The sequence below is a fragment of the Ctenopharyngodon idella genome, chromosome 5 (genome assembly GCF_019924925.1).
Source record: "Ctenopharyngodon idella isolate HZGC_01 chromosome 5, HZGC01, whole genome shotgun sequence".
In the NCBI taxonomy this organism is placed as follows: Eukaryota; Metazoa; Chordata; class Actinopteri; order Cypriniformes; family Xenocyprididae; genus Ctenopharyngodon; species Ctenopharyngodon idella.
The window spans coordinates 39088234-39102131 of NC_067224.1; the positions used below are offsets into that span (position 1 = coordinate 39088234).

General features: G+C 34.4%; 2 protein-coding genes across 2 annotated transcripts; both read right to left on the bottom strand.

The window, feature by feature from the left end:
• Positions 1-9: 9 nt before the first annotated feature.
• On the bottom strand, positions 10-5976 carry si:ch211-12e13.12 (uncharacterized). Its single transcript, XM_051894846.1, has 2 exons — positions 5120-5976; positions 10-3370 (listed from the first exon to the last, which is right to left on the bottom strand). Exons 1-2 carry the CDS (start codon positions 5145-5147, stop codon positions 2718-2720), a joined length of 681 nt encoding a protein of 226 aa, XP_051750806.1. The 5' UTR covers positions 5148-5976; the 3' UTR covers positions 10-2717.
• Positions 5977-8457: 2481 nt separating this feature from the next.
• si:ch211-12e13.1 (uncharacterized) lies at positions 8458-13481 on the bottom strand. Its single transcript, XM_051893516.1, has 5 exons — positions 13096-13481; positions 12428-12591; positions 10628-10867; positions 10313-10492; positions 8458-10040 (listed from the first exon to the last, which is right to left on the bottom strand). The coding sequence occupies exons 1-5, from the start codon at positions 13341-13343 to the stop codon at positions 9838-9840; spliced, it is 1035 nt and encodes a 344-aa protein (XP_051749476.1). The 5' UTR covers positions 13344-13481; the 3' UTR covers positions 8458-9837.
• Between the last annotated feature and the right edge of the window lie 417 nt (positions 13482-13898).

The window sequence follows — 13898 nt, forward strand, 5'->3', positions numbered from 1 at the left end:
GTATGCTGCTGTGAACATATGCACTACTTTTATTCAAATGTACAAAACAGACACCATTGTAGCCATATGAAGAGATAGAGCTCACTGTACAGAAAATGTGCCAGTTCTGCCATCTGAGATGTTTATAAAACTAGTGCAAACTGCACAGTACACACTTAATATTTTTTAAGTATGTGAAAGTATATTTTTTAAGTATATGTGCTAAACGTTTCAAAAAGTAGTACGCAACATTGTTACAGCATTGCATGCAAGACAACTGGACGCTATGCTTTGAATTAAGCCTCTTAGAAATTAGAAGCTTTTTAGCCTAATTAAGCATAGAAATGTTGTGTGTAAAAAGTTTTGGCAGTCCGATAAAACATTTTAAAAATTGCAGCTAATATTACGTCAGGCTCATTCGTCACACTGGCAGTGGAAAGGTGCTGTATTTTCTTTTAAATACTGGTACCAAAATTAAAACTACTTTCAAATGTCATTTAAACAGTTGTTGTTTAAAAGTTTGGAGTCAGTAAGATTTATGTTTTTGAAATAAATTAATACTTTTATTCAGCAAGGACGCATTAAGTTGATCAAATGTGACAGTAAAGACATTTATAATGTGACATAATAAATGCTGCCCTTTTGAACTTTCTATTCATGATAGAATCCTAAAAAAAGATTTCCTTTAAAAATATTAATCAGCACAACTGTTCTCAACATTGATAATAATAAGAAATGTTTCATGAGCAGCAAATCATCATATTCGAATGATTTCTGAAGGATCATGTGACACTGAAGACTGGAGTAATGATGCTGAAAATTCAGGAATAAATAACAGGAATAAATTATGTTTTAAAATATATTCAAATAGAAAACAGTTATTTTAAATTGTAATAATATTTCACAATATTACTATTTTTACTGTAATTTTTGATTAAATACTTACAGCCTTGGTGAGTACAAGAGACTTCTTTCAAAAACATTAAAAAAAAATCTCACCAACCCCAAACTTTTAAATGGTGTATCTAGTAATAATCATGCTCTTAATGCAGGTTAACACCCACTATAGCACCTCTGAAGGCAAATCGTACTTACATTGTGTTTTTTTTAACAGTGTTCTGACACATTTTGGTCACCGACCGAACACAATTGAGCTTGCCTAGCTAGAAATATCGGAGTTTTTCCTCATGTTTTGTGCAGTTGATTGTACCTGCACATTTCCAGCAGTGCTCTCTGACCTCTTACAAACTCAGCTCAGCACTGAATATTTCACAAGCCCAGGGTTACGAAGCAACTGCGATAAAAGACAAACACATACAAAATGTATAATTCACAAAAACACTATTGTGCCAGACGCACAGGAAAAGCAGCCCAAATCAAAAATAAATACAAAATCTGGTTAGGTTTAAACTAGCTATGACTGGCAGCATCAGCTTTCAAAACCTTAAACTAGATCCTCACAGCAACTGTGCTCATGCAGAAACAAATTTACTCCTTCAGAAGGCATATCATGGAAAACAGGCTTTTTCTTCTTCTGATGTAAAAGAGCTCCACTTTTCATGATCCAATAAGTAAATCTGAGTCCTTCCCTACCTTTTTTTTCCTCATTAAAATATTCTTTCATTTGGAAATATGTCATATTATGGAAGTACAGGTTACAAACATCATTTTATGACTTTAAAAGGAAAATGGGCTTGTTTAATTCGAAGTGTTCAAGAGAGATTTAAAAATGGTCATGAAAAATTTGATTATGACCTTGACTAACATTATAAAATGTCCTTCCCTACCTTTTCCTCATTAAAATATTCTTTCACTAGGAAACATGTCACATTATGAAAGTAAAATAGGTTACGAATGTCATTTTATGACTTTAAAATGACAATTAAGCTTGTTTAATTATGAGGGTCAGAAAGAGAGATTTAAAAGTGGTCATGAAAAACTTAATTATGACTGTTTTGGGTGCAAGAAACCTTTACTAAAGGTACGATCACACCAAGGACGATAACTATAACAATAAAGATATTAGGGCTTCAACATTAATCGATAAAATCGATTATTATCGACAACGAATTTGATTATCGATTAGTCGCGTCTGCGCGCTGTGCTCGGAAACCATTAGCCAGTCACGACGCTTTACAGTAGTGAATAACCCATTTCTATAGACAAACCGCATATGGAAAAATAGCGGAGGACACAGAGAGGCCTGCTCCGTGAAGGGTACATGATCCAGGTTGTCCGAAACTTGCTTTATATTTATAAGCACTTCAAACAAAAGCATTAGCGTTTACCGTGTCTTCCCCTCTCGTGCTCTGACAGATGCGCGTGCTGTTTACTGCCTTTGACACGTGTTTTCCTCAGCACGTAACTTACATTTTATGGGTTTTTTTTTTTTTTTTTTTACTTTTTTTCTTTAACGTATATTTGTATCCTTCTCTGTAAATGTTAGAAAGTCCCGCGAGTATTTTCTATTTTGCATATTCTGACAATAAGCATTTTTTCCAGCTGATGAAACGATAAAAAAATTCAGAATCCATCCTTCTTTAAAGCGCTCAAGCATTTAAAGTGACAGACGACAAAACTGCAGCGTGAGCTCATAATAAACAGAACGATATTGTCTATTATAGTTATAGTCATCTTTATTGTCCTTGATGTGAACAGGCCTTAACATTATAAAATTACCTTTAAGAAAAAAAATACTGTTTAAAAAGTGTATAATATTGCCCCTTTTTAGAGAAACTTCATATGATAACACAGAGGCAGCAGGAGCGTTTGTGTGTTTTGGGCAGCTCCTGCTCCTCATGAGGCATCTCCATGGTCGAGCCCTGCTCTTGACTCCGCCCATCACACAACGAGTGGGAGGAGTCAGAGGAGATTGACTGGAGACGCCCACACACAAGCTCAGCCGCATTCCCGTCTGTAGTAGACATGTCCGTCACTGTCCTCTCCCTTAGGGACATATCATCATCATCCTCATCAATCAGTACCACGTCCGTTTTAATGTCCACCTGGATGCATGGAACGGTCTGAACATCCTCCGAGCTCTCCAGGTTACTGGAGTCGATGAAACCCATGAGAGACGACTTGTCCATGTCCAGTGACGCGTCGATTAGGCTGTCCTCGGCCTCGTGGTGCAGATATTGCATCTCTTTCAGATTTTGGAGATTGGAAACGTTCCATATATTACATGTCTGTTCATTCACAGCATTTTCTATAACACCATTTGCTGCGACCTCTGTCGGATTTGATTTCCTTCCATCATCAGCCGTGACCTCTAAGGTCAGTTCAGGTTCAAATATGGTCTTCTGCGGGTCCCTGAAAAGCTTCCCAGCCTTTTGAGAATTGTTCATCATACACTTTTGCTTCTTCACACAGGTTGTCTTTCCAATAGAGCCTAGGACAGTGAAAAAGAGGACGCATATATACATTTTCTATATACACTTCTCCTTAACAAGCCACACAATTTGAGGTAACATTCATGTCAGGGATGAGTTATATGTTTAGTTTAAAGGGATAGTTCACCCAAAAATAAAAATTCTATAATTAAATAATCACCCTCATGTCGTTCCAAACCCGTAACACTTTCATTCATCTTAGGATCACAAATGAAGATCTTTCTGATGAAATCTGAGAGCTTTCTGTCCCTCCATTGACAGCCTAAGCAACTACCACTTTCAAGCCCAAGAAAAACAGTAAAGACATTATTAAAGTAATTCATGTGACTCCAGTGGTTTAACCACAATTTTATGAAACGACGCGAGTGATTTGTTTGCACAAAAAAACGTAATTTACCACTTTATTTACAAAATATTAATCTCCAACACGCGTTCACCAGAGCACGACGCATGCGTGAGGTGTTTTCACCAGAGCGAACATTGTTATGTGAATGCATGTTGGAGATCAATATTTTGCAAATGAAGTGGTAAATTATAATTTTTTGCGCAAACAAAGCACTTGTGTCACTTCATAAAATTGAGTCACATGGATTACTTTTTTTTTTAAAGATTTATTTTTGTCGTTTTTGCCTTTATTATGATAGACAGTAAGTAGACAGGAAGCGAAGTGGGAGAGAGAGAGAGGGGGGATGGGATCGGGAAAGGTCCACAAGCCGGGACTCGAACTAGGGTCGCACAAAGCGCAACGCCATTATATGTGGGCTTGCTGCCCACAAGGCTATCGGCATCAATCACATGGATTACTTTTAATGTCTTTACTACCTTTCTTGGGCTTGGAAGTGGTAGTTGCGTAGACTGTCAATAGAGGGACAGAAAGCTCTCAGATTTCATAAAAAATATCTTAATTTGTGTTCAGAAGATGAACGAAGGTCTTACCGGTTTGGAACGACATGAGCGTGAGTAATTAATGACAGAATTTTTTCTTTAACACTTAGTCTTAGTGGTTCGTTCAAATCACTGAACAATAGTAAAAAATATGATTAGCAAACTAATAAAAATTAGAATTTATCATGAATTTACAATCTGACTGTCTATACTGCCTTTAAATAATTTGGGGTCGGTAAATTTTTTTTAAAATGTTTTTGAAAGAGCCTCTTATGCTCACCAAGGCTGTATTTATTTTATCAAAAATATAGTAAAAACAGAAAAATTGTAAAAGAAATTGCAATTTCAAATAACTGATTCATATTGTATTTTAAAATGTAATTTATTCCTGTGATTCAAAGCCGAATTTTCAGCACCATTACTCCAGTCTTCAGTGTCACATGATCCTTCAGAAATCATTCTAATATGATGATTTGCTGCTCAAGAAACATTTCTGATTATTATCAATGTTGAAAACAGTTGTGCTGCTTAATATTTTTCTGGAAACGTGACATTTTTTCAGAATTCTTTGATGAATATAAAGTTCAAAAGAACATTTATTTGAAACAGAAACTGTTTGTAACATTGTAAATGTCTTCACTGTCACGTTTGATCAATTTAATGCATCCTTGCTGTATAAAAGTGTTAACTTCATTAAAAGAAAAAAAAAAAATCTTACTGACCTCAAACTTTTGAAAGGTAGTGTATGAATATCTATCTCAGCCATATCTTATATCTTACAAATCTGAATAAGAAAATGTTTCTATTATATAAACATTATGTTTTTGTGCATTTAAAGTGTCCTGAGATCCTTTTCTACTCACCAGAGTTAGCGTTGTCTTTGGTGACCATGGCAAGCCCTTTCTAACACACCTTGGAGAGCGCTGGTCCAAGAGACAGGTCACATCTGTACCGTCAAGAATACGAAAAGAAATAAGATCTTCTCTAAATCCTCTACGGATTCAGGATTACCACAAAAAAGTAATTAACCTTTTGCCCTTCGACTACCACACTAATACCTCAACATCCATCCCTTTACTTTCAGTATCCACAGATACAGCACCATTAATGCTCCAGATGTTGCAAACAAAGAAAAAATGCAAAACATCCAACCACAAATGCACTAAGACACTTTACGATATTGAGAGAACAGAAAGATGAAGAAACAGGAGTGGATGAGGGAATGGAAATGGGAGGTGGGCAGTTTTTTTCCCCGGTGCTCTCCACAGGATGAATACAGACATGAAGCCTTTAAAAGCAGCAAAAATAACTCAAAGTTCCCAAGAGACTTCAAGGCATTTTCAGAGGAAGAAAGACATTCTATCTGGCGTGGCCGTCACTCGTGAGGAACACAAAAACAGATGCATCTGCATTTCAAGAGTCACAAACAATAAAGCACAAACTACAGAAAAGATCATACTTCTTTTAGAAATAAAATAGTAAAGTCTTACCAAAGCTTATTAGACAGTACTGAACTTACACTTTCATTATTTTCCTCTTTGATCACAGCAGCGTTTCTACTCGCCACTCCAAACACACCGATTACACTTGACTGCACATTACACACGACAGAATCAGGCCTTTATAAATTAATGATGTCTATTAGGCCATATGGGTAGTATAGTCAAGAATTTACTACAGTCTTAGACCAGATATTAGTTTCCCTTGTCTAAGACTGTATATACTCTGTGTGTGTATATTATATATGTGTGTATAATATACAGGTGCTGGTCATATAATTAGAATATCATGAAAAAGTTCATTTTTTTATTGTAATTTATTTTAAAAAATGAAACTTTCATATATTCTAGATTCCCTACATGTAAAGTAAAACATTTCAAAAGTTTTTTTTTTTTAATTTGTTGATTAGAGCGTACAGCTAATGAAAGTCCAAAATCCAGTATCTCAAAATATTAGAATATTTACATTTGAGTTTCATTAAATGACCATCCCTACAGTATAAATTCCGGGTATCTCTTGTTCTTTGAAACCACACTAATGGGGAAGACTGCTGAATTGGCAATGGTCCAGGAGACAATCATTGACACCCTCCACAAAGAGAATAAGTCACAGAAGGTCATTACTGAATGGGGTGGCTGTTTACAGAGTGAAATATCAAAGCATATTAAATGCAAAGTTGACTGGAAGGAAGAAATTGGGTAGGCAAAGGTGCACAAGCAACAGGGATGACCGCAAGCTTGAGAATACTGTCAAGTAAAGCTGATTCAAACACTTGGGAGAGCTTCACAATGAGTAGAATGAAGCCGGAGTCAGCGCATCAAGAGTCACCACACTCAGACATCTTCAGGAAAAGGACTACCAAGCCACTTCTGAAACAGAAACAATGTCAGAAGCATCTTACCTGGGTTAAGGAGAAAAAGAACTGGACAGTGAACAGTGGTCGAAAGTCCTCTTTTCAGATAAAAGTAAATTTTGCATTTCATGTTGAAATCATGGTCCCCGAGTCTGAAGGAAGACTGGAGAGGCACAGAATCCAAGCTGCTTGAAGTCTAGTGTGAAGTTTCTGAAGTCAATAATGATTTGGGGGGGCCGTGATGTCTGCTGGTGTTGGTCCATTGTGTTTTATCAAGTGCAAAGTCAATGCAGCCATCTTCCAGGAGATTTTGGAGCACTTTATGCTTCCATCTGCTGACAAGCTTTATGGAGATGCTGATTTCCTTTTCCAGCAGGACTTTAGCACCTGCCCACAGTGCAAAAACCACTTCCAAGTGGTTTGCTGACCATGATATTACTGTGCTTTATTGGCCAGCCAACATGCCTGACCTGAATCTATGGGATATTTTCAAGAGAAAGATGAGAAACAGTCGATCCAACAATATACAGATGATCTGAAGGCTCAATAGTGCCTCAGCAGTGCCACAGGCTGATCACTTCCAGGCCACACTTCACTGATGCTGTAATTTGTGCTAGGAGCAAGTCATTTGCTGTAATATGTGCTGCCGACCAAGTATTGAGTGCACAAATGAACATACTTTAAAGAACTTGAACTTTTCTGTTTAGCAAATCCATTTTTTGATTGATCTTAGGAAATATTCTAATATTTTGAGATACTGGATTTTGGACTTTCATGAGCTGTACGCTCTAATCATCAAAATTAAAAAAAAAAACTTTTGAAATGTTTTACTTTACATGTAGGGAATCTAGAATATATGAAAGTTTCATTTTTAAAAATAATTTACAATAAAAAAAATGAACTTTTTCATGATATTCTAATTATATGACCAGCACCTGTATATATATATATATATATATATATATATATATATATATATACACACACACACACACACACACACACTTAATACACCTATGAACTACTATGATGGTTATTTGTATCTTTTGATGTAATGTGCTAGTGGAAAATATCAATTTTAGATTTCCAAACATTCCCTTTGCAAATGTATCATTTCCAAAAATATGCAATGTAAAATGTATATTTTAAAGCATCTATCACAAAAAATTAAATGTTAAAGTCGCCATAAAAACAGACACAAGAACACAAGAATTACCATCAATAACTGATCCTTATAACGGAGTATTTCCTAACTAATTATGATTATGTTAAATGTGCAGCACTAAGTAAACAACAAATTATAATTTTCACAAACATGCAGCCATTTACAAGTACACTAAAAAAAATTACTGCCATAAAATTTTAAGTACATCAACTTGGCTATTTAATTCATTTCAACTTAAATTACATTAAACTGACTTAAAAAACAAAATTATTGAATCTTGTATAACTTAGAAAAAAAACTTGAAAATTGCTTAGCTTATTTTGATTAGTTAAAGTAATGTAAAAAATAATTGTTATTAAAACTTAGTGGTCATATCATTTTTTAAAGTGTACAGCTGCATGCATAAAAATCCATCTGTCCACCAAATTCCAATGAAATTAAGAATGCATTTACAATGAGAAAGAGAACACAATTAACATCAATAGCTTAATTACGTTTCAGCGCTAACTAGGGTTATTAAAACTCTTGTAAGTAAACAAATTCAAAGTAAACAACATTAGATTATTTTCTGAAAATGGGTGCATGAGCTGGTTAAATTGATCTGAAAAGTTATGATGTAACAAATTAACAATCAAGATCATCAAAACATGAAATCAGAGAAAAGGAATAATTACGTAGATAAGTAGATATAAAAGTTATATATATTTATCTTGTTCTGAAAAGAGCTTTTGTGAGAAACCCCCTCCTCATATACGCTGACAACATACTAATGAATAATACACATGGAGCACTTACACACATGTGTGTATGCATAGGGAAGGGGAAAGAGAAAAGAGGGGAGAGAGTGAAATATTCATGAGAAACAGCCCTTCACTCACAGGATACAGATCTACAGCTCCTCCCCCACTGATACAGACGCCAGTTAAAAGTGATTTCACTGCACATGTACAATGCTTTAAACATTGTACAATATTGTGAGAGAAATGCAAGCCAATTAGGCTGAATTCAAAACAAAAATATACAATAAATTCATGTGTAAATGGGCAATATTTAATACTTTTGTAGCAATTTATTTTATTTGCTTTAAGTCCACTTTTATAAAACTATTTATGGTACTATTTATCAAGTTTCTGAGCACAAAAAATACATAATTGAGTTCTACGTGATGAAGGATCTAAAGATTCTCAATAGCAACCTGTGTGTGTTACTTTAAGAGAGCAACCATATATCTGTGTTTTATTTTCTTTTTTATGATTTAATTTTATAATCATTTATATTCGTTAGTCATTTATGTATTTGTCATTTGATTTATCATTTAATCATTTATTCATATTAATATTTGATTGATAACATTTATTATTTATTCGTCATTTTATTGTTATTATTCATTTATGTCTTTTTATGTTTTTATATTTTATATTATATTATTATTTTACTTATTTCCTTGCTCTTGAAATGCCTGCTATGTTGTTTAATCTTATGATTGTATAGTTTGAAGGGATGTTGGTTTTCATGAGTAGGAGTTAAGAGAATGTTTCCATTTTAAGGTCACAGGACGATGTTGTGAAACACAATTTTCCATTGTTCTTGCTGTGGTATAATAACACGTTGGATTTGTTGGAATTTGTTGGTCATACGAAGTCTGAGCATCAGCATTGAGACATTCAGACGAAGTCTGAGCATTGAAACATGCTACTAAGATTAATCAATAAACTCTGCTCTTTTTATTATCACTTCGTCTCCTGCGTCTGCTCTTCCCTGGCTTTCTCAGTCACACTCCTAGGCTGATAGAAGACTGATATCTTCTGGCATGGATTCAGAGTCTGGGGTCCAGATACATCTGATATCTCTGATGTGGGATCCATCCGATCTAACAAACATTTTCCAAGGTTTCTCCAGTCTTTAGAAATAATCAGTATTCCACCAGACAACCTGACACTCACATGAGATCCACCAATAGTAAACCACAACTATCCAATTAATTCCCCATGAACAAATATAAGTTTCATGCCAAAACAGAAGTTTAAGCGGTTAGTATCCTTTCTGTAAGAGTTACATCGCCATCATTCTGCCTTCTCCTTTGACTGTTGTTTTATCTGTCCTGAGAGGTACAGTGTCCTGGTTCTGTGGTCGTCTACTGAAAATGATGCTGTGCTTGAAGTTTCAGTAGTGTTTTTACTGACTCTGATGGTGAATTTCCTTGGAAAAGACGCAGGCTGTTTGTAACAGACTGACACAGTTAGAGGAGCTCTCACCACTTCAACTCCTACAGGTACAGAAAAAGAGGATGAAATGAGTTGTTTATATATATATATATGTATGTATATATATATATATATATATATATACATGTGTGTGTGTGTGTGTGTTTGTGTGTGTGTATATTTATATATTAAAAAGTCAGAGACAGGCTATTTACACAATGCAAAATTTTGCAGTGAAAGACATTTTAAATTCAAGCAGTGTATTCCTATGGACCTACAAAGACATTTATGCCGTTCCACTGCTGGTGTGAATAGCCCTTCAAACATTACTTACCATTGTGCTTCTCCATTTCTGCCATGCATCTGGAGAACATCCACAAGGCGTGTGCGGTGGGACGGGTAAACCTCAGCCAAGAAAATACATGCAGAGGGCAGAGGTCACCAAACACCCAGGCACAACTCACACCGGTGGACCAAGGAACAGCCAGGCTGATACATCTCTCCGACACAGGATCTGGGGAAAAACACAGGTTTAAATCATTCAGCAACTGAAAGTGTCTCATGAAAGGGTCCTGCATTAGGACAAACACCCTCATGTAGAGTAAAACAGCTTTTCACGGCCACTGATACGAGCTATTGGGTCCCTTACCATGGGTGATCTCTAAGTCAGGCTGAGCCTCATGCCTGAATTTATTTTTAGGAGAAAGTAGAGTCAGTGTGCTGCTCCATACAGTCTGCTGAAGTCTGGATGCGGTTAAAGTGAGATCCACCTCCACTCCCGCACTAACAGTCCTGTAGTCCAGCACTCTGGCCTGCAGGGAGAATGTCCCTCTCTTCAGCTCATCCACGGGCTCAGTCAGACTCAAGGTCTCACGGACTCTCAACAGACCTGCAGAAAAGAGTAGAGATTCTTATTAGAGTTAACTTAAAGGGATAGTTCATCCAAAAATGAAAATTCTCTCATCATTTACTCACCCTCAGGTTGTTCCAAACCTGTATGAATTTCTTTGTTCTGTTGAACACAAAAGAAGATATTTTGAAGAATGTGGGGAACTGAACAGTTCTGGGGCACCACTGAGTGCCATAGTATTTATTTTCCTACTATGGAAGTCAATGGTGCCTCAAAGCAGCCTGGTTACAAGCTTTCTTCAAAATATCTTCCTTTGTGTTCAGCAGAACAAAGAAATTTATACAGGTTTGGAACAACTTGAGGGTAAGTAAATGATGAGAGAATTTTCATTTTTGGGTGAACTATCTTTTACTTAACTATTACTTAATATAAAATAAACGTTAACTGAAATATTGCTATGTATCCTAATCATTTTTTAACTTGTATTAATTACTTTAATGAGCTCATCTACATCACATTAACACATTGTTTAAATTAATACATTGTTAGCTAACTGCATTATTTGTATGTGTACATTTCTAAAATTATATAATTTGGACACAGTCCCCTCTGATAACAGATCACTGTAAATTGTAATGTTGACATGCATTTCCTGTAAAGCTGCTTTGAAACGATATGTATCGTGAAAAGCGCTATACAAATAAATGTGAACTGAATTGAATTGAAATAAAATATTTAAAAAATATGTTTAAGGTTTTTTATATTTTATTTTGCAACATTTCTCATTTAGTTTAACTTGATGTACTAAAAAAAAAACTAAAAATTGATAAGGACTATATAGACAGGAAACAAAAATGATTAAAAAAACAATAGGGTTTTTCAGCACTTCACGCTTGGACCCCTAATGACAAAAACACAACAAAATAACCAAAACTTCAGCAGAAATTACAATGGAAACAGAAAATATAATAATAAAAACTAATTCAAAATATTAATAAAAACTATAATAGTGTCTCAATGACCCTAAAATAACACTATGCATATGAACACACTGATATTCATGCTTATTCTCATCTCTTGGGTTAAGAACATTGAGCATTAAAAATATTTTATTTGTAATATCTGATGTGGATTATTGAAGTTTATTATCAGTTATATAATATTACTACAGAGTTATCTGGAAAATGTGATTCCGATTGATCAAAATAAGACTTTCTGGGGTCTTTTTTTTTTCATATTTCAAATGGCTGTTTATTTTGCTGACTGTACATTATCTCTGACTTATTTGTATATGTACATTCCTGAAATTACATAATTTGGACACAGTCCCCTCTTGATTCTATATTTCTAAAGGAATTATGAATTAGAATTGTTACTGTAAATGTTGAAGAGGTCAAAATAAAAATCATATATGAATAAAATAAAATCAGACTGGACAACAGATTTTGGGACAAATACATGCAGTAGGATCTTATTTGATTCTTAGAAGATTACTGTTTGATCCCAGTAGGACTGATTCCAAATTATGATTTTTTTTTTTTTTTTTTTTGGGCAAGGGTTGTGCTCAACCCACATGCTGAAAAAGCCATAAGATCTTACCCAAAGGGCTTAGTTTGAATCTCTCTGAGCACACAATCATGGTGAGCAGTCTAGTGAAGAGAAACTCAGGATAGCACAAGGGAACATCTCTGAAGACGCTGTCAGGATAGTCCCAACCATAACCCGAAACACTGCAGAACCTCCTCAAAGACACAGCATCATACCTGCAGATGATTACCAAACAATTACAATGAGTTTATAATGAGTTTCATTAAGATTTGTAACATTATTATGACAATATATAATGCTTGACAGATGTTCAATAAAATAGACATGTACTGTATATTCATTTAGAGAAAAATAATATTAAATATATATATATATATATATATTATATATAAATAATATAATAGCCTAAATATTTGTTTAAAAATGTTTTTCTGAATGTACATTACTTGGTAATCATATACTTTAATCACTCATATAAATTAAATTAAAATTTCTTTAAAGGGATAGTTCACCAAAAAGTTGTGGGGCACCATTGACTTCCATAGTATTTTATTTTCCATACTATTGAACTAAATGGTGCCCCACTAAACACTCTTCTAAATATTTTTGTGTTCAGCAGAACAAAGACATTTATACAGGTTTGGAACAACTTGAGGGTGAGTAAATGATGACAGAATTTTCATTTTTGGGTGAACTATCCCTTTAATAAGTCAACTTACCTGCAGTTGATCAAAGTGAAAACAAGCTCGTCATTTGTGTCTTTGTTTTTCCACATTTGTCCTCGTTTTTTGCGGAGAGATTCATGAACGTATCTGGTCATAAGATAAACAGAACCAGGCAAATGTCTCCGGGAGTCAAAGACTGTGTGAGTTTTAAAGGAGATGTGAGAAGTGTAAAAGACTGAATGAAAGAGGTACACCACAGATACACCTGACACCACAGCGATAAATGTGCTAAAATGATCCATATTCCGGTTCTTTTCAAAAACATGTAAAGAGAAATACTGTTTATGGTGTGTTCAAAGTTCAAATTAATTTCACGCTACATTGTTGCGCGTTTCTTCTTTCTGTTGATATTTGTGATCGTGATTTTAAAAGAGAGCGCAGCGCTTTATCGCCCTCTAGTGTCTGGGAATGTACTGCAAAATCACAATGGTGCCTAACAACATTGACATGATGAACTTTACTTTTATTAATTTTTAACTTTTAGTATTAACTAACTAAATAAAATTATATAATTATAAATAATTAAAATAATTTAGTTATTTGAATTATACAAATGAATGAATACTAATGAAAATTATACAAATGAATGAATTTATGAAGTAGCCTAGCTTGTATTAAAGTTAATAAGCTAATAGGCTAGCTATAAATTAAATTATGGAATTTAACAAATTATGAAATATCAGTTACCATATTAATTGTTTTTAGTTATTAATGTATTAATATCTTAATAATAATAGCTAATAATTATGATGATAATAATAGTAATAATAGGCTAGTTGATATTAGGCTAGTTGTGA

Bases quoted from the DNA above. Each gene is read 5' to 3' on its own strand.
- si:ch211-12e13.1 (XM_051893516.1), bottom strand. From the start codon at position 13,343: ATGGATCATTTTAGCACATTTATCGCTGTGGTGTCAGGTGTATCTGTG. The intron at 10,868-12,427 runs GTAAGATCTTAT...TCTTTTCTGCAG, and splicing joins ATTCAAACTAAGCCCTTTGG to GTCTGTTGAGAGTCCGTGAG. The intron at 10,493-10,627 runs GTAAGGGACCCA...GTTTTTCCCCAG, and splicing joins TGACTTAGAGATCACCCATG to ATCCTGTGTCGGAGAGATGT.
- si:ch211-12e13.12 (XM_051894846.1), bottom strand. From the start codon at position 5,147: ATGGTCACCAAAGACAACGCTAACTCTG. The intron at 3,371-5,119 runs GTGAGTAGAAAA...TCACTGTCCTAG, and splicing joins CAAAGACAACGCTAACTCTG to GCTCTATTGGAAAGACAACC.